This window comes from Aureobasidium namibiae (assembly GCF_000721765.1).
Source record: "Aureobasidium namibiae CBS 147.97 unplaced genomic scaffold scaffold_5, whole genome shotgun sequence".
Lineage (NCBI taxonomy): Eukaryota > Fungi > Ascomycota > Dothideomycetes > Dothideales > Saccotheciaceae > Aureobasidium > Aureobasidium namibiae.
In genome coordinates this window covers 1032813-1049510 of record NW_013581204.1, presented here as the reverse complement: position 1 = coordinate 1049510, position 16698 = coordinate 1032813, and the positions used below count along the sequence as shown (strand labels likewise).

Below are 16698 nucleotides of genomic sequence, written 5' to 3'. Positions count from 1 at the left end.
AAAAGTCACTGGTCGTGGTCTGGTCGAGGGATCCAAGGCTGACGCAATGACGCATGCGAGACTCTTGTCAAGTCCACTGGCGATTTACAAGGCAGTTCGAACACAACACAGAATTGACAGCAGTTTTGAGAAGAGTCATCGCAACCGATAGGCGAAAGCCAGACTTTGGCGAAACACATTCGAGCACGCAAGGGCAAAGAGTCACATCGACTGCAAGAAGCACAGACCATGCACGAAACGCGTGAGGCAAAGGGTTTCCCATAGTCGACTCATGCCGAGCATCTATGGCTTGGTTTTGGTTATTCCAAGATAACAAACAGCACTGAGCCTGTACTCGATTGTAGAGCTTGTAGCATGTCTAGTACTGACACTGCAACCAAGTGAAATAGAGCCTGTAAGGACAGCGCTATGTGGCTGCGAGAGAAACAAGGACGATCGTGACAGAACAGGGATTGGCTCTCGTTGTGAACTGTTGTCGGACTAATGAAAAGGCGGTTTTGGACATTCTAAAGGTATAGAGTACATGAAAAGCGGCGGCGGCGACTCGGGGGATCAGCGAGTTGAAGAGTTGTAGGGCGATTATTTCTTGATGACCATGGCGTCAAGGTCCATTCTCTCCCTTCTCTCGGCCTCGATCTCCTTGATGATGGGGCTCAAGTATGCGATATCCTGGTTCACATGTAAGTAACTGGGTAGCAGATGTACGAATGTATTGCAGGGGACGTACATCCTCGGGCTTGGTCTGCTCGTTCTTGGGGAGAAGCTGGTGTGAGATAGAGCACTGCGAGAGCGTGTTAGCGGCGTGTGGTGGACGATGTGGTGTGTTCCGAGTTCGGCGGACCTGGAAAGCGCGGCGCATGCGGAAGACACGGTCGTAGGCCTCCTTGGGCGGGAGACGCTTGAGGGCGAGAAGGACGGTCTCGGACTCCTCAGGGATAAGGTCGTCGGCTCTGCAGATTGGGAAGGTCGTCAGCAATTGTCGAGGACGGGAGCTGGCGCAATGGCAGGGGCGACCAACCTCAAGCCCAACTTTCTGTAGCCAGCGGTGTCCGAGTACCAGTTGGCGAGAGGGGTCATCCAGCGCTTCAACCAGGGGCGCTTGACGATGAAGTTGGTGAGCGAGGGCTGCGACATGACGGCGGTGTGTTGTGTGGATGTGCAAAGGCGAGAGCTCCAATGTCGACGACGTTCTTCGACTCTGCTTCAACATGAAGTTGCAAGCCAGACCCAACTGCTTACGACAGGCCAATCAGCGTCGCCCAGAGCCCCCCGCCCGCTTTATGCCGACCTCCGGCTGTTCCCTTTGATACTCCACGGCCGCATTGCGCGACACCGACGGCATTGTTTTGACACAACCCTCTCTGTCGCTATACGCCAGACACACACGAGACACACCTCCTGCTCAGTCCGCCATCCGCAACTGCTTCCACTCCCGGCCATTGTGTGCAGATTCATGGAGACGCACAATCGCTAACCAAAGCTGCTTGAAAGCGGTGCCGGGCCGCGCGCGCATACAACCGCCCTATCTACCACCTATACTATTACTCACCCTGACCTCACACACATCCTCGACCTATCCGTCTTTTCGCTTCCAGCCTGCCCGATCCGCCTCTGGCTTGAACATGCGCAGCTATTGAGGCACTCCCCTCCGATACAATGTCAGCCCCGGCATCCGACTCCCGTGATCTAGCCCTCCATAAATCCCCACCATCTACCGCAACCCTCCTGGCTCAAAGATTGCCCAAGCCATACATCAACAGTTTCTGTGGTGCCGCTGCCGGTGTTGCTTCGGGCATCATAACGTGTCCCCTCGATGTGATAAAGACTAAGCTCCAGGCCCAGGGCTCTTTCCGTCACCAGCAACATTCGCAAGGCGCTCCCTCCACTGCACAAGTCTATAGGGGTCTTGTTGGCACTGCTAGAACAATCATCCGTCAGGATGGCCTCAAGGGCATGTACAGAGGTCTTGGGCCCATGATACTTGGTTATCTGCCCACCTGGGCCGTCTACATGAGCATATATGACATAGCAAAGACAAATTACGCAGAACGTATCGGTGAGTTGCTTGAGCTGCCAGTCGTCACCAACACATGCTAATCCTGAAAAGAACCGCAATGGTTTGCTCACGTGTGCTCATCCGTCACCGCTGGTGCCTGCTCGACGCTTGCAACGAATCCCATCTGGGTAATCAAGACTCGTCTCATGTCTCAAATATCTGCGAAAGCTGTCGAAGGACATCGTACGCCCTGGCATTACAATAACACTTGGGATGCTGCTCGCCAGATGTATAGAGGCGAGGGTATCAAGGCTTTCTATTCAGGCTTGGCTCCTGCGTTACTAGGTCTTACGCATGTCGCCATCCAGTTCCCTCTATATGAGTACTTGAAGCTCAAATTTACCGGCGTCGAGATGGGCGCGGCTCCTCCGAGCCAAGGCACAAACTCGGTCGGTGTCCTCGCTGCAACCTGCATTAGCAAGATTTGCGCTACCACGGCCACATATCCTCACGAGGTCTTGCGGACTCGTTTACAAACACAACAACGAGGCATCCCCAGTTCCGATGGCATGATCAACAAGCCTCGCTACCAGGGCATCATCAAGACCTGCAGACTTATCTTATACGAGGAAGGCTGGACGGCCTTCTACAGCGGCATGGGAACCAATCTCATTCGAGCCGTTCCTGCCGCCATGACTACTATGCTTACTTTCGAGACGCTCAAGAGCATCATCGTCCGTATGCAAGCTGAGGAGGACGAGCATGTACCCGGCACACTTTGAAGCAATTTCGTCCGACAAAGCATTCTCGCATCCTTACCATCTCACGAGCCACGCCCAAATGTATAGAAGATTCTTTATGTCTATGCCTAGGATTCATGATATCCTTGGTTTTCGCTTGAACTCAGACGACGCTTCTCGGAGAGCCCTACTTATCTAAATGGTGGCTTTGCTTTGCATTTAACCCCGGCTAGGGTGTTTACAGCATGGCGTTCTGGTGTATTTTGTTCCATGCAAAGATCTGGCTTGCATGGCTTTGTTTCTTTTCTTATGCAGAAAAAATATAACGTCAAGTTCCAACATCGCCTTGAAGTTTCTTGCTACCGTTTTCAGAGTATCGTAATGTTTTTCATGATGAGTATTCTAAGACGACTTCAAGAGTGTGTACAAGGGTGTCTGAGTAGGGATTCTCGGCGGATGTGCTTAACTTCCAAAGGTATCGTGAGTTGGAATGGCTTACAAAGGGGCAAGAGAGAAGGCGGCAACCACGTAAAGCTTATGTTCGTTGCACACGTTGCTTTACTCATGTGTCTTCGCCTTTGACATTGGTATCTGTATCTGGGTTATTTGGGCGAGATGACTGAATTTATGCAGAGAATTTTGTGCAAGCTGATAAGGCGTTATGAAATGTCAATATAACGCGTGCCGCCCACGTCGCGTCCATCTCTTGGAAACGCTTGACGAACATGTTTGTTAACAGTGACTACCTATGAACTTATGAATCAATGAATGTTGCTGTTGAAGAACCGACCTTCTCAGATGACATAGCAGCGCTTTACGATCAAGAAGCAGAAACTCGAGCTGACAACAAACGACGAGGAATTGTCATCCAGCATCGTGGCTGGTCTCTGGTAGACACTTTCCGCAGTGAAGACGACTATTCGACCTGTATGTGCACTTCGAGTGGCTCTTGACGAACAGCGTCTTACCAGCGTACAGATATACCTTCGAGTCAGCCTCTGGACAAAAGAAAGCACGATCCGCCTTCGAGTCCACCAGCTATGCCCTTCATGTCCTCGGCCGTCGCACCTCCAGCAGCACCCATGTCGCAGACCCTATGGAAAGAGAAGGCAAGCAACGTCTTCATGGAAGATTCGGACAGTGAGGACGATACAGTACCACCACAGCAAGAAACAAACCAGAGTCAAGAACAATCACCCTCGGACGCTCAACAAGCCCCTGTCCTACCACCTACACAATCGCAAAGTAGCCAGCAACCGCCAACCCAGAGTCAATCTCAGGATCTGGGTCTGTCACTCTTCGCCAAACGTACCATCCACAATCCGTTAATCTCGTCGACCAAGACTCCTGCGACAACAAGAGTCGCCATACGCACATCTTCTGGCAAATCCTTCTCAGTAAGAAAGAAGCAAAACGCCGAAGCTCTGTCAACAGAAAGGTTGGCAGCTTCACGTTCCGAAGCCGCCGAAGGAAGAGCTCAACGAAGTTATTATGGCATCGACATTCACAATCTGGTCAAGGAAGCCAAAGCTCAGCAAGTCATTGACCAAGCGGAAGCAGAAAGGCAAGCCGCTATGCCCTCAATAGAGCCTACTCTTCCTCGGGACCCCGCGCAAAAGAACCAACGCACATTGATGTGGACGGAAAAGTACAGGGCTCGCAAGTTCACAGAGCTTGTTGGAGACGATCGTACACATCGGTCTGTCATGCACTGGCTCAAGCGCTGGGACGAGATTGTCTTCCCGGGCTCGAGCAGAAAGCCCAAGCATCGCAAGAATGCTGAGAACGCTGAGCAGGAAAGACCACATCGCAAAGTCTTGCTCCTCACTGGTCCTCCTGGTCTTGGAAAAACGACGCTTGCTCATGTATGTGCTAAGCAAGCCGGCTACGAAGTCCAGGAGATCAATGCTAGTGATGAGAGGAGTAGAGACGTCGTCAAAGGCCGTATCAGGGATATGGTCGGTACGGAAAACGTCAGGGGTGTCGACCAAAAGACTGCTGCGGGCAAGGTACGCAAAGCTGGCCGTCCAGTATGTGTCATCGTTGACGAAGTCGACGGTGTCGTTGGTGGCAGTGGCGGTTCCGGTGAAGGAGGCTTCGTCAAGGCCCTCCTTGACCTAGTCGCGTTGGACTCGAGGAACTCAAACAAAACTCGATCACAACAGCCCTCTGGAAAGAAAAAGGGTGACAATTTCCGCTTGCTACGACCACTCATTCTGATCTGTAACGATGTCTACCATCCTTCTCTTCGACCGCTTCGACAAAGCACGGCTGCAGAGATTATTCATGTTCGCAAACCAGCCATCAACTCTGTCGTCTCTAGGATGCAATCTATCTTTGAAAAAGAGAATATTCCCTACGATGGCGATGGTGTCCGAAAGCTGTGCGAGGCGTCTTGGGGCATGACAAACCGCAAAGAAGGTGGTTCGGGCAGCAGTACAGGCGAAGGCGACATCCGTGGTATCTTGGTCGTTGGCGAATGGATTGCAGGTCGACTTCGAGCTACCCACGATCCGCTCGCAAATTCCATGCAACGGCTAACTCGCCGATGGATCGAAGCCAATATCCTGGCTGACCTCTCACACGGAGGTGGCTCAGCAAGAGGCGTGGGACGAGGTGGGCCAAAAGAAGTAGTCGAGCGCGTCTTCAAAGAAGGCGCCGGCTTCTCCAAATCCACCATGCTAGCAGCTCCTTCGGCCACAACCGGCATGAAAGGTGTAGCAGAGTCAGGAAAACGACAAGCCATGGACCGCCTTCGCGAAATGGTGAACACATCCGGAGACATTGATCGTATCATGCTCGACTGCTTCTCTACATACCCAGATCAACCATACCAAGACGACAATTACCTCAGCAAACCCGATGCTGCATACGAATGGCTCAACTTCCATGACCAACTTTCCTCTGCGGTGTTTAGTCACAGTGAGTGGGAATTGGCTACCTATCTCGCCCAACCTATTCTTGCTTTCCACCATTTGTTTGCGACGCCCAATCGCTCTCATGCCAATACCAACAACAACAAGTGGAACGAACAGGGTACAGCTGAAGACAATGAACCACCCACCCCCTTCTCCGGCCCGGGTGCCTCCTTCCAAGCCCACGAAGCTCAAAAGTCGAATCTCGAGATCTTGCAAACGCTACAGGCATCACTGTCTTTGCCTTTACTTCGCATGTTCCCCAGTCCTACTTCCATGACTACCGAGTTCATCCCTTGGCTGTCCCGCATGCTAAACCCGAATGTCTCGCCAGTGGTTGTGCACAATTCAGGCACTTCAACCGCTAGCGTGCGCAGAGCAGCCGAGAAACTACTGGTCTCTCGCGCAGTAAACGCAATGGTGGCTTCAGGCATCCGATTCGACCGCATACGTCTCGATTCCGAGACTTCGTCTCGCTCAGGCCCTCAGACATGGGTATTCAGAATGGAACCTGCCATTGACGAAGTCTCTGTTTTCGAAACTTTGGACACCAAAGCCGCGGGTGTGGAAAAAGTAGATCGCACACGCTTTGCTGTTCGGCAAGTGCTGGATCAAGAATTCACTCTCTACTCCAAAAAATCAGCTGAAGCTGCTCGAGTCACGAGAGGAGGCGGTAACTTGGTCTCACTTACTGATGCTGTTGCTGGCGCTGCTGTGCCTTCTTTGCCTAGTGAAGGTAGCAGAAAGCTAAAGAGAGATTTCTTCGGCAGGGTTGTTGCTGAAGAGGCAGAGAAAGAAGGGGAGGCGGATGATGAAGCTGCAATTCAGAAAAAGAAGAAAGCGAAGATAGATGACGGTGGTGATAAAGAGAGGGTATGGGTCACTTTCCACGAAGGATATTCTAATGCTGTTAGGAAACCTGTGTCGCTTAAGGAGTTGTTGGAGGCTATGTAGATATTCAGGGGGTTGTTCCGAAAAGAAGTAGAAGATGCAAGAGGGAAATCAACGTTCGTTACACCTGCCCAAACTGCTATCTGCATGTATGGAAACCCGAGTTCACGTTTCCATTCCGCAAGAGTAACCCTGCTTTTTCTTCAACGATTGTCTTGCTGTAATCTGATAGATATTAACGACCGATTGCCTTTGACATTTCCTTCTGACAAACGTGTCTTTGTACTGAATACCCTAAACATCACCGTGCAAGACGACCAAGACCTACAGCGGTTGGAAGTACAACAACTTGATATACGTGCGGAAAAAGAAAAGTCTGCCCAAGTGAGGATCGTGCTGGAAACAAAATTTGCATAATACGCCGAACCATCCCCTTTTGAAGCTGCTTTGAGATTTTTGCATAACAAGGATTCTGCCATTCTGCATTTTCTTGACTTCTTGCCATTTTGCTGGAAGTTCCGGAAACTTTTTCTTGGTCCCAATCTGCGAATCAGAAAGGTTTTGTTCTCTTTTTGTATACTAAAGATCACTACAATTCTGCATGCGTACATCCAATAGCACTCACTCTTTCTCGTGAGATGAAGAAACAAGTAGTACCATCAGTTGTCTCGTGAGTGAACCAAACGAAGACAACACAGGAAGCATCGGTTGACACGCACGTACAGAACCAGTTCTATCGACTGTGGGATAATCGGCTATTCCAACTTCATCCAGATCTAGACCATCAAGACCTGGATATCCATAGAAAAGGGCAATCATGAGGTATTCTAGTGGCTACACTTGTGGTTGCAACCATCCTTTGCATTTTTGATCGAAGAAAGAAGCAAGCAAAGGTACTCAAGGAGACAAGAGAGTGTATACTCCAGATCGCCACATATATGCTTATGAAATACGAAAAAAGTTGCGTCTCAGCCCAGCCTTAATCAAAATTGAACGTGGTCTTTCCATTCTCCAACGCGTTCCTCACATCCTGCTTGACAATCTCTTCGACATCAGCAAGTCTCTGCTCAACGGCATCTTCTATTTTAACCTGCAAGTCCAGCTTTTGGCTGCCAATGGCTTCGTTGAACTCTTTGCGCAAATCGTCCGCGAGACCTTCCTCGAGATCGGTGACGCGGGCGGCGAGAGTGTCGATGTTGTGTTGGAGGCCGTTGCTTTCGTGGTCGAGGGATTCTTTGAGCTGGGTGAGCTGGAAATGGGGTAAAGGTTAGCATGACTTGCGTCCGCTCCACGACCACGGATGAGTGGAGTCGAGGTTATCGAGGTGCACAGTTTTCTTCAGACAGCAGAGAGGTCCACAGAGAGCACGTGAGATCTCAGCTTTAAGTGGAAGCTTCCTTTTCGCCAAAGAAACTGTGCATTTCGATAGCCTCCCGTGGGATATACTCTTGCACATGGATGGTGGGTTGAATAAGATACTGATGGCCTTCTTCCAAGCCTCAAGCTTCGTGGTCAATGTTGTGCAATGTGATGGAGAGAGCTGCAGTAATCTCCTGATGTGAAGTGGGAGAAGTGAAACCACCAGCCAGTGGACACGTACCTGCTTGTTGCTGTCCTCAAGCTTTTTCTCCAAGTCCACGCGCACATTCTCGATCTTTCTCCCAACCCTTTCCTCCAATTTCCAGCGGAACGGTCCTTGGTCCAACATTTCCATTTCCACTCTGTAGAGACGGCCCTCGAACTTTCTGTCGAGAATCTCGTCGAAATTCTCCTCGAATACTTCTTCGAACTTTTGCACGAAGAGTTCCTCGAAATTTTCCGCGAATCTTTCGTCAAATGTTTCTCCAAACATCATGAATTGGTCATGGGTGGGATCTTCTACTGTGCTGGCCGGAGTGTGAGCTTCGTCAGGCAGGTCTGCCTCTGCTGCAATCACAGCTTCGTACTCGAGAGGGTCACTCTGTGTCTCGACGTCGACGCCAGGGGCTCGCTGAGGTTGCTGTACCTGTTCACGTAGGGCTGAGACTTCTGATCGGAGAGCAGTTATCTGAGTCTCCTTAGTCAAGACCTCTGCTTGCAGAATACTTATCTAAGCCCCTTGAGCCGAAAGTTTTGCTTGGAGAGACGCTAGCTGAGCCTCTTGAGCCTTCTGAGCTACGAGTATCATCTTGAAAGGGTTTTCAGCAGCATCCTCCGTCAACGCCTGTCGCTTAGGGGCCATTGGAAGCAAATCAGGAGACATCGATCGTCGCTTCCCGTGTCCTCTGGAACCGCTTGAGGGTGTCGGATTTGATGAACCTGCCGATACATTGTTGCTGACCCCTGAAGCCGTTGAGGGTTCGTCAGAGGATGAGCTCCCAGTCGGTTTCGAGCTCCAGAGTTGGTCGACATGCGTGACTCTCTTGTAGCAGCCATTCAGATAGAAATTGCTGATCACGCCTTCTGGAGCTGGCCGTAGCACACCTTTGGCAAGTGCGTTACAGAGACTTGAGAGATGATCTCTGTTGATGGCGCTTGACAACAAATAAACTTTCAACGTTTCACACTGACCCAAACGCAACAAAGCTTCCAAGTCTTCACATGTAGCTGGTCTTTTCTGGAAGGTCGAGTCAGGGGCAATGAGGGTTGCGTGGCTTTGCAGACCAAAGCGAAGCCCCATAACAGCATTTGAAGGCACGTCGGATGCTCGTTTGCCGAAGACGTTCATGATACTAGGCGGAATGGCTTCGTCGATGCCGCAGATTTCTAGACTTTGGACATGGCTAGCATCGAGGAAGAGATAGACAATCGCTCCTTTGCCGCTGTGCGCGTTTATGCTGAATCTACAGTGGAATACCATAGTGTCCAGGTTGAGACTCAAACCCATGATGTATTGGCATGATGCTGAGCCATTCGAACCTGGGGTGCAGACTTGTACGAGCGCCTTAGAGGCGACAATCTTCGGGCCCATTGGACTCGAGTATAACTGCAAAAAGAGACACGTCAGCTAGGAACATGCGGTACGAAAGAGCCATCAGAGTCAGTATGAGTAAGAATGAGAACCCCACGCTGGAGCGTAGAACCCTCCCACCCGGGCTTTAAGAGGAGCCCTGACTCGCTAGAGAAACGAATGCAAGGCGGATTAGTAAGGCCCGTCGCTTCGGAGCCGGCTTATAAGCCCCTAAGATCAGCCGGTCTGATCTGCCACGTTAAAACTTAGCTTGTGACCGCGCTTAACGACCGGCGACTTGGACCCTACAGACCCCATTATCACTCAGAGAGCGAGATCCGGCTCGTAATGAAGGGCCTGCCTGCGAATACCACTATCCTGCTAGTCAGCGCTCGAGCGGCCCTGAAGCAAACCCCAACCACCCGACCGGGCTTTGAGAGCAGCCCTGACCCGCCAGAGAAACAAATAAAAGGCGGACCAGCAAGGATAATCGCTCCGATGGTCGAATCGTTGCACCCGAACAGATCAGACTAACCGATCTGCTCACTGAAACTCAGCTTGTGGCCACGCTCGGTGATGGATGGTCAACAGATCCTGCAGGCCCCAGAAAGACTCAAGGAGTGTGACTGAACATCGAAATGGTGGCCTGCCCTCGAAAACTACCATCCTTGCTGGTCGAACGCTCAAGCAACTCTGAAGCTGTTCTTGTCGATGGAGCCGTTGAAAGAGCAGCCTTGACTCGGGAGGGATAGAAAGAAAGGGAGACATCACCTAGATAGTAAGCGTATGAACGATGAAGGTCGACAGAAGTAAGACAGATGGCCAACTCACCAGCTCAAGGTCGCGGGTGAATGTTATAAAGCTGAAGTCGCGAAGGCAGCAGGCTTCGAAGCGTGGGCGCGTAGGATGCCAAGATCACGCGTCATTTTTTACGATTGGACAGGGTGCGCAGAGACCAACAACGACTGCATACTGGGAGGCAGTGCATTCGAGGGATATCGGAAAAGACAGGGTTTGCTGTCGCAAGTGGTTTCAAGTTCTAGGCAGAGATGGCAGGAAGCGCTGGCGAGAGCGGCTGTGGCATGGCGCAAGTTGACAGGCGGGAGTCGGGAGTCGGGAGGTGGAGCAGAAAGTACCGAAAGCTTGTCACCCCTTCGATGATGACGGAGCCCACCATTTCAAGTTCCAACTGCTTTCATTCCCCCCTTTCAATCCAATCGCATCGTCTGTGGAATGTCATGATTCGCTTCCTTACCTCTCACCAACCCTACTTAACGCTTGCTCCACCGCATGGGTTCGTGGTTTGAACAGGCGCCTCAGCAAGTTTATCGATATCTTCCACCAATCTACTCGCGCGACTTTGCGTATGCCAACAACGCGCCCGTCGTACTTCGCATGGCCAGAGCTAACGTCAGCGACATAACCGCAAAGACCTTTGCCGAGTACGTTTCATCATACTGCACTGCTTGCGCTTGAGCTCTGTCCGCTTGTTTTCTGTTGGCCCAAATGCCTGACGAAGCTAAGACTTTGTGGAAAAGGCTCCTCTCTGGCCCGACCATCGACTTTTACGTCGGTGAAGAGCGTCGGCATTGGTCGCTGCATCGCAACCTACTATGTCACCATTCGCCCTACTTCGAGTCCGAGTTCCTCGCCGACAAGACATCCAGCCCGTCACAGAGGTCAGAGCTTGAACTGCCTGACCAAGACCCCTCTGGCTTCGAGTTGCTTGTAAAATGGCTGTATCAGGGCACCTTGGACGACACGTCCGACATGACGGATGAGAAGAAATACGACTACTCCGTAGCCTGCCACAAGTTATACCTTCTCTGCAACAAGTTTGACCTCCCAGTCTTGAGAAACGAGTCCATCGACCGATACAGACAGGGCTTGCTCGAAGCCCAACTCGTCCCCGATGCCGAAGAGATCAACGAGATCTATCGCAGCTCTCCAGTCGGTTCGCCCTTTCGAAAGCTCATGGCTCAAATCGCCGCGCGACAGATCATGGATCCGGACAGTGACAAGAATGCTGAGAGTTACCGAAACTGCTTCAAAGACAATCCCGATTTTGCAGTCGACATGGTCAACGCGATCAAGGCTGGTACTGGAGGCATACTGTTTGACGATCCGACAGACGGCGACGAGGCTGCATACCATGAGGACCCCACTATACGCCAAAACGGCAGCGGTAAAGGTACTTAGCCCCGAACCTCTCCTCACTCAGTGCCCATCTCATTTCTGCCAATCTCCACGCCTCTGAACTCGAATAACAATGAGTTGAAGGTCCTGCAACGAAGTTGACGCCAACCCCTCCCAGACGACGAAGATCATCGTCCGCAGACGCGGGCGCGGAACGACTCTCTGATGAAGAACGAAGACACGAGTCCTCGGAACGAGAGTCTGGCCCTCCCACCCCGCCAGACTCAACTCGACGAGACAACGGATACGGAGTCCGACGATTCAACGGAACCAGCAGAACCATTGCCAAGAGTCCGATCACAGGAGAAAGAGTCGAGCCACACAATGTCAACGGAGACGCAGAAAGCCCCTCACGAAAGAAGCCAAAGAAGCTTGTCATACGTGGAGGCCCTCCGTCGCCGCAAAGATAGGGGACAGCTTGATTCGCGCGGCCTGTGGGACTACTGGCACAACATGGCGTCCATGGGCGTCAAGTGACGATTTACGACTTATGGTTTTGACGGTGGTTATTGACTGCCTGCCTTTCTTTCTTCTTTTGTGCGAGATACCCAGTTCCACAAACATCTCTTATTACTATTTAATGATGCTTAATTTACTGTCTTTTCTCCCAGCTTGACTAAACCTTACCCCGCATTGTGTTTTGTCACCAGCCCCACTCAGATCTTGTGCCTGGCAGGATCAGATCGTGGTTTTTGTGCCTCCAACTTATCAATCCCCGTCGCACATCTCACACCGCTTATTCATAGCACTCGTACAATGTTATCAGCAATTGACGACCACCTTGATTGATTTCCACGATAGGGGCAGGTGTGTTTCTAAGCAAGTGCTTGCTTAACACCGAGTGCCGAAACCTTACACCCGCAGCGACATCATGGAAGCTTCGATAAACCGTGAGTGGGGCAAATGGCCAACGTATCCCTAGCTCAAGAGGTCTAGAAGGGGTATATAAACTGCCGTGAGGAATTGCTTCGATTGAGTTTCTTCTCAATTCTCCCTTACCATCAACCACTCTCACAAACATGTCTCTCAAGCCTATTCTCATCCACGGCCACGCTGGTGGTCCCAACCCATGGAAGGTTGTTCTGCTCATGAAGGAGCTTGGCCTCTCCTACGAGCACAAGCTATGGGACTTTGCCGACCTCAAGAAGCCCGAGTACGAGAAGCTCTGTGTCAATGGAAGAACACCTACCATCGAGGACCCCAACACTGGCATCACCCTCTGGGAGTCTGGTGCCATTGTCGAGTATTTGATCGAGGAGTACGACAAGGAGAACAAGTTCACATACACTTCCACTCCCGAGAAGTACCTGTTGAAGCAATGGTAAGACGATCTCAATGTATCTGCTCATGCAAGCTTGACTAACATCCTCATCAGGCTCCACTTCCAAGTCTCCGGACAGGGCCCTTACTTCGGCCAGCGCGTCTGGTTCACCAACTACCACCCTGAGAAGATCGAATCGGCAGTCGAGAGATACGGCAACGAGATCAAGCGTGTGCTTACAGTCTTGGACAAGCACCTCAAAGAGTCGGGCACGCAATACCTTGTCGGTGACAAGTACACCTACGCAGACCTGTCTTTCGTTCCCTGGAACATGCTTCTGCCCTTCATCTTCGGAGACAAGAGCGACGCTTTCCACGCCGAGATTGAGAAGGACTTGCCGTCCTTCTGGGCATGGTGGCAGAGAATCCTGAACCGTCCTGCTACACAGGAGATGAAGAAGGAGAGAGAGGCCAACTTCCACTAAGGTGCTCAAGTTTAGAAAAGGAATAATAACCCAGCTGAGATATAAAAGCTACTTTACCATAAATATACCCCAATCAGCTTCGTCTTGTTCAACGTTGCGTCTTGTGAAGTATGCTATTATTGCTCCGCGGACAACGTATCCTGTACTCAAATACTTATTGGGATGCCGATTTCGGGTCTCTTCCCGTTCAGCTGCAGTAGTTCCCCAGCTTCAGAATGCGCCGCAAACCGTCGCAATGACTGCACTGCCTTCTCAGCCCTGGTGCTATGTCAGTGGTATACTTCAAATGTATCTGTTCCGACCGAGGCCAGACAACATTAGGTTTGTTAGTGGGTTGCTTGATTCAACGACATGATAACCGGCTCGGAGGATGTTGGGAAAAATTGGCTTGGCTTTTTTCGCTCTCTAGACCATGACATCCTCGGTCGCCCCGGATGTCCTCGACAAGTCGTGTTCTTCCTCTATTCCCGGGGCTATTCAGGCACTTCTAATATCAGATTATTCCCACCAAGAAGCAGGTTTCGAAGCACGCAGATCAATCCGTCTTACCCATTCTCATCCCACAGGAATACGCAATAGCGCGGGGTCGAGGCAGAGAACCCACGAGTTGTTCCCAGCCCGCTGAACACGGCAGGAACCCGAGTCGACGAGAATGACCGGGTTACCTGATTCTGAATCGTCGGTCTTTGCATCACATCAGCCTACTCAACTTCCGCCAGTGCAACAGTTTGCTCAACAACCGCCATACCATGCTGCGACTTATGGATCTGTACCTGTGACGCCTATCAGCGCATTTGCGCCACCGCGAACGAATAGTATCAGCCAGTCGCCTGCTCAGGACTCACGAACAGACACGCCTGATGGCGAGCGCGCAAAGCCTAAGCAGAAGCGCAATAAGCCTACGCTTAGTTGTGAGGAGTGTGTGGAGCGCAAGACCAAGGTCAGTATCCTTCTCCACCTTATCACTACAAATTATGTCTCTGGTTTTGAGAACAAAACATCGGCTTGGCTTGCGACACTTGACTATGAGCAACATGTACTAACGTACCTCACAGTGCGACCGAGGACGTCCGGGGTGCTTGGCTTGCCTCAAACGGCAATCGACTTGTAGATACACCCACGTTGCCAACTTGATTGCTGATGCAAGGTACGTAGATGTGCCACGAGTTGAGAGTGATCGAAGATGCTAACATCGCCCAAAGCCAAAAAGATAATGGCGTCGACAAGCAAAGGCATATGGTGAAGCCTCCACCGGCCAAGATTCGGAAACTCGATGGCTCTTTCGATGGCTCTTCGTCCTCACCAACAAGTGCTTCTGGCATGAAGCAAATAAGAACTGACCTGTTCTCAAAATTCCATCATCGTTCACCCCGCGAAACCTCTGTCGGTTTTGGTTCGCCGTTCTTGCAATCACAGGTTCCATTTTCCAAACAGACACCATCCAATATCTTCGGGATTGGATCTTCACATCCTTTCACAAATTACTGGACCTGTCAAGGCGGACTACCCGAGGTTCTTGCGGTACTCCCGAGCAAGCAACAGGCTGATATTCTGATCGCCAAGTACTTTGAATGTGTGGCTCCTGTATATCCATTCCTACATCGACGAACTTTCTACGTGGCGTACGAGCGCTTTTGGGCCCTTCCGGAAAGAGAACGTGAGACCGCGGATGCTGATCTGATCGCTCTACACTTTGCGCTATATGCTATGGGTACACAGTTCATGGACCTTGCAAGTTATGATGCGAAAAGTTCGAGCGCCGAGTTCTTGGGTAAGCCTCACACCCGATTACGTGTCAGAATAGATTACTGACAGAGCAACAGCCTCTGCTGCTAATCAAGCACTCCGGATCTACTCTTATCTGAACAGATCGTCTCTCAGAGCTCTGGGTGCTCAGATCTTGCTCTGCTACTTCTTGATGAATGACAACCACGCATCAGACGCCTACGCTTGGTCCGGAATCATCGTACGACAAGCCTACGCACTACGCCTCCACCGCGACCCGGACATCATTCTCCCCAACATCTCACCCGTAGAAAAGCACACCCGACGCAGATTCTGGCAAGCCATCCTCTACCAAGACACCTTCCTGACCGTACTCCTCAAACTGCCTCCAACAGCAACCCACAGCGACGTCTCCATTGACTCCCTCGCCAACGAAACAGAACTCGAAGCCCAAGACTCGACTCGCTACACGGGCAGCAGCGCCCGCATCGAAAACCTCATGAGCATCTCCGTCATCGCACCACCCCAAGACACGCCCAAACAACCCGAACCCCCCATCCTGCCACACCAACGCATCACCGAAGACGTGGACAAAGCAGATGTGCTATATATAAAATGCCTATGGCGTCTCGCCCTCAAAGTGCAAGAACACCTCTGCTCGCCAATCTCCCTCTCCATACCCATAGCCAAAACCCCTCGCGCAAAAACCTCTCTCGCCAATTCCTTTCGCGAGATTTGGAAAGCTGCTCCGAGTTTCCTTACCACTTCTGACTATGAGACGCTGAGGCAAATGTCTTTGCATAGTGGAAGAGCGGTGCGTCAGAACTTGTTCTTTACAAGTAATTTTTATCATTGTTTGATGATTATCCAAGCCTTTGAAGATGCGGAAGTGGGCGTAGAGTTGAATTTCAGAGGTGCTTTGGAGGCCGCTCATGAAGCTATCTGGGCATACTTTAAGCTCAATGACTTTTTCGAGGGTGATGCGGGCGTGTGGTGGGCTTTCCAACATCGGGCTTTCGAGGAAGCTGTAAGTGTTTCTCTCTCTCTCCTCCATTTCCAAATTCAATATCTCGCGGGATATTGGTTAATTTGTAACACAGCTCACCATGACCGATCTACTGGCCACTCTACCAGCCAACGAAGCAAATTCCAAAGATCAGCTGTATACAAAGTGCAAGGAGGCTGTAAGGAGAATGATTGATCTGTTGCAAAGGCAAGGAGGTTCTCAAGAGATGAATAAGCATAGACATGGTGCTTTGCTCACTGCTTACGAGCATGTTGCCATCTGAGGCATGCTACTAATTTTCTTCATCTGCGTGCTATCCATCTTTTTTTTTCCTCCTTGCACATATCATGTATTATGCATTTTTTGAGGTAGCGTTATTGTAGCTGTTTAGTCTCTTCTCATCTTTTCTGTTTTGTATAGGATTCTTTTTCCGTTGCTTTTCATCTTGCTCTCATTGTATATATTGTAGCCTACCTAGCTTTTTCCCCTCCTCAAATTTCTTCTTCTTCTTTTTTCTTCTTCTTCTTCCCAGCGCACACCCTCTACCGACCATAC

At 50.9% G+C, this 16698-nt stretch overlaps 7 protein-coding genes across 7 annotated transcripts; 5 read left to right on the top strand and 2 right to left on the bottom strand.

Annotated features, from left to right (window-relative positions):
* Positions 1 to 579: 579 nt before the first annotated feature.
* M436DRAFT_42811 (ubiquinol-cytochrome c reductase complex 14 kDa protein) lies at positions 580 to 1134 on the bottom strand (the record flags this gene model as incomplete). Its single annotated transcript, XM_013573575.1, has 4 exons — positions 580 to 669; positions 728 to 781; positions 842 to 950; positions 1019 to 1134. The coding sequence occupies 4 exons, from the start codon at positions 1132 to 1134 to the stop codon at positions 580 to 582; spliced, it is 369 nt and encodes a 122-aa protein (XP_013429029.1).
* A 522-nt stretch (positions 1135 to 1656) lies between these two features.
* M436DRAFT_42390 (mitochondrial carrier protein) lies at positions 1657 to 2778 on the top strand (the record flags this gene model as incomplete). The annotated part of the gene is made up of 2 exons (XM_013573496.1): positions 1657 to 2056; positions 2108 to 2778. 2 exons carry the CDS (start codon positions 1657 to 1659, stop codon positions 2776 to 2778), a joined length of 1071 nt encoding a protein of 356 aa, XP_013428950.1.
* A 1430-nt stretch (positions 2779 to 4208) lies between these two features.
* On the top strand, positions 4209 to 6605 carry M436DRAFT_8753 (P-loop containing nucleoside triphosphate hydrolase protein; the record flags this gene model as incomplete). Its single annotated transcript, XM_013573379.2, has 1 exon — positions 4209 to 6605. A coding segment is annotated over one exon (2397 nt), but the record flags the coding sequence as incomplete, so codon positions are not given.
* Positions 6606 to 7521: 916 nt separating this feature from the next.
* On the bottom strand, positions 7522 to 9408 carry M436DRAFT_80511 (uncharacterized protein; the record flags this gene model as incomplete). Its single annotated transcript, XM_013573895.1, has 3 exons — positions 7522 to 7791; positions 8143 to 8570; positions 9093 to 9408. The coding sequence occupies 3 exons, from the start codon at positions 9406 to 9408 to the stop codon at positions 7522 to 7524; spliced, it is 1014 nt and encodes a 337-aa protein (XP_013429349.1).
* Positions 9409 to 10977: 1569 nt separating this feature from the next.
* Positions 10978 to 11670, top strand: M436DRAFT_42324 (uncharacterized protein; the record flags this gene model as incomplete). Its single annotated transcript, XM_013573476.1, has 1 exon — positions 10978 to 11670. The coding sequence occupies one exon, from the start codon at positions 10978 to 10980 to the stop codon at positions 11668 to 11670; it is 693 nt and encodes a 230-aa protein (XP_013428930.1).
* Positions 11671 to 12686: 1016 nt separating this feature from the next.
* M436DRAFT_42757 (glutathione S-transferase Ure2-like protein) lies at positions 12687 to 13412 on the top strand (the record flags this gene model as incomplete). The annotated part of the gene is made up of 2 exons (XM_013573565.1): positions 12687 to 12988; positions 13043 to 13412. The coding sequence occupies 2 exons, from the start codon at positions 12687 to 12689 to the stop codon at positions 13410 to 13412; spliced, it is 672 nt and encodes a 223-aa protein (XP_013429019.1).
* A 652-nt stretch (positions 13413 to 14064) lies between these two features.
* On the top strand, positions 14065 to 16426 carry M436DRAFT_42770 (uncharacterized protein; the record flags this gene model as incomplete). The annotated part of the gene is made up of 5 exons (XM_013573566.1): positions 14065 to 14352; positions 14468 to 14559; positions 14615 to 15183; positions 15236 to 16164; positions 16238 to 16426. The coding sequence occupies 5 exons, from the start codon at positions 14065 to 14067 to the stop codon at positions 16424 to 16426; spliced, it is 2067 nt and encodes a 688-aa protein (XP_013429020.1).
* Positions 16427 to 16698: the final 272 nt, after the last annotated feature.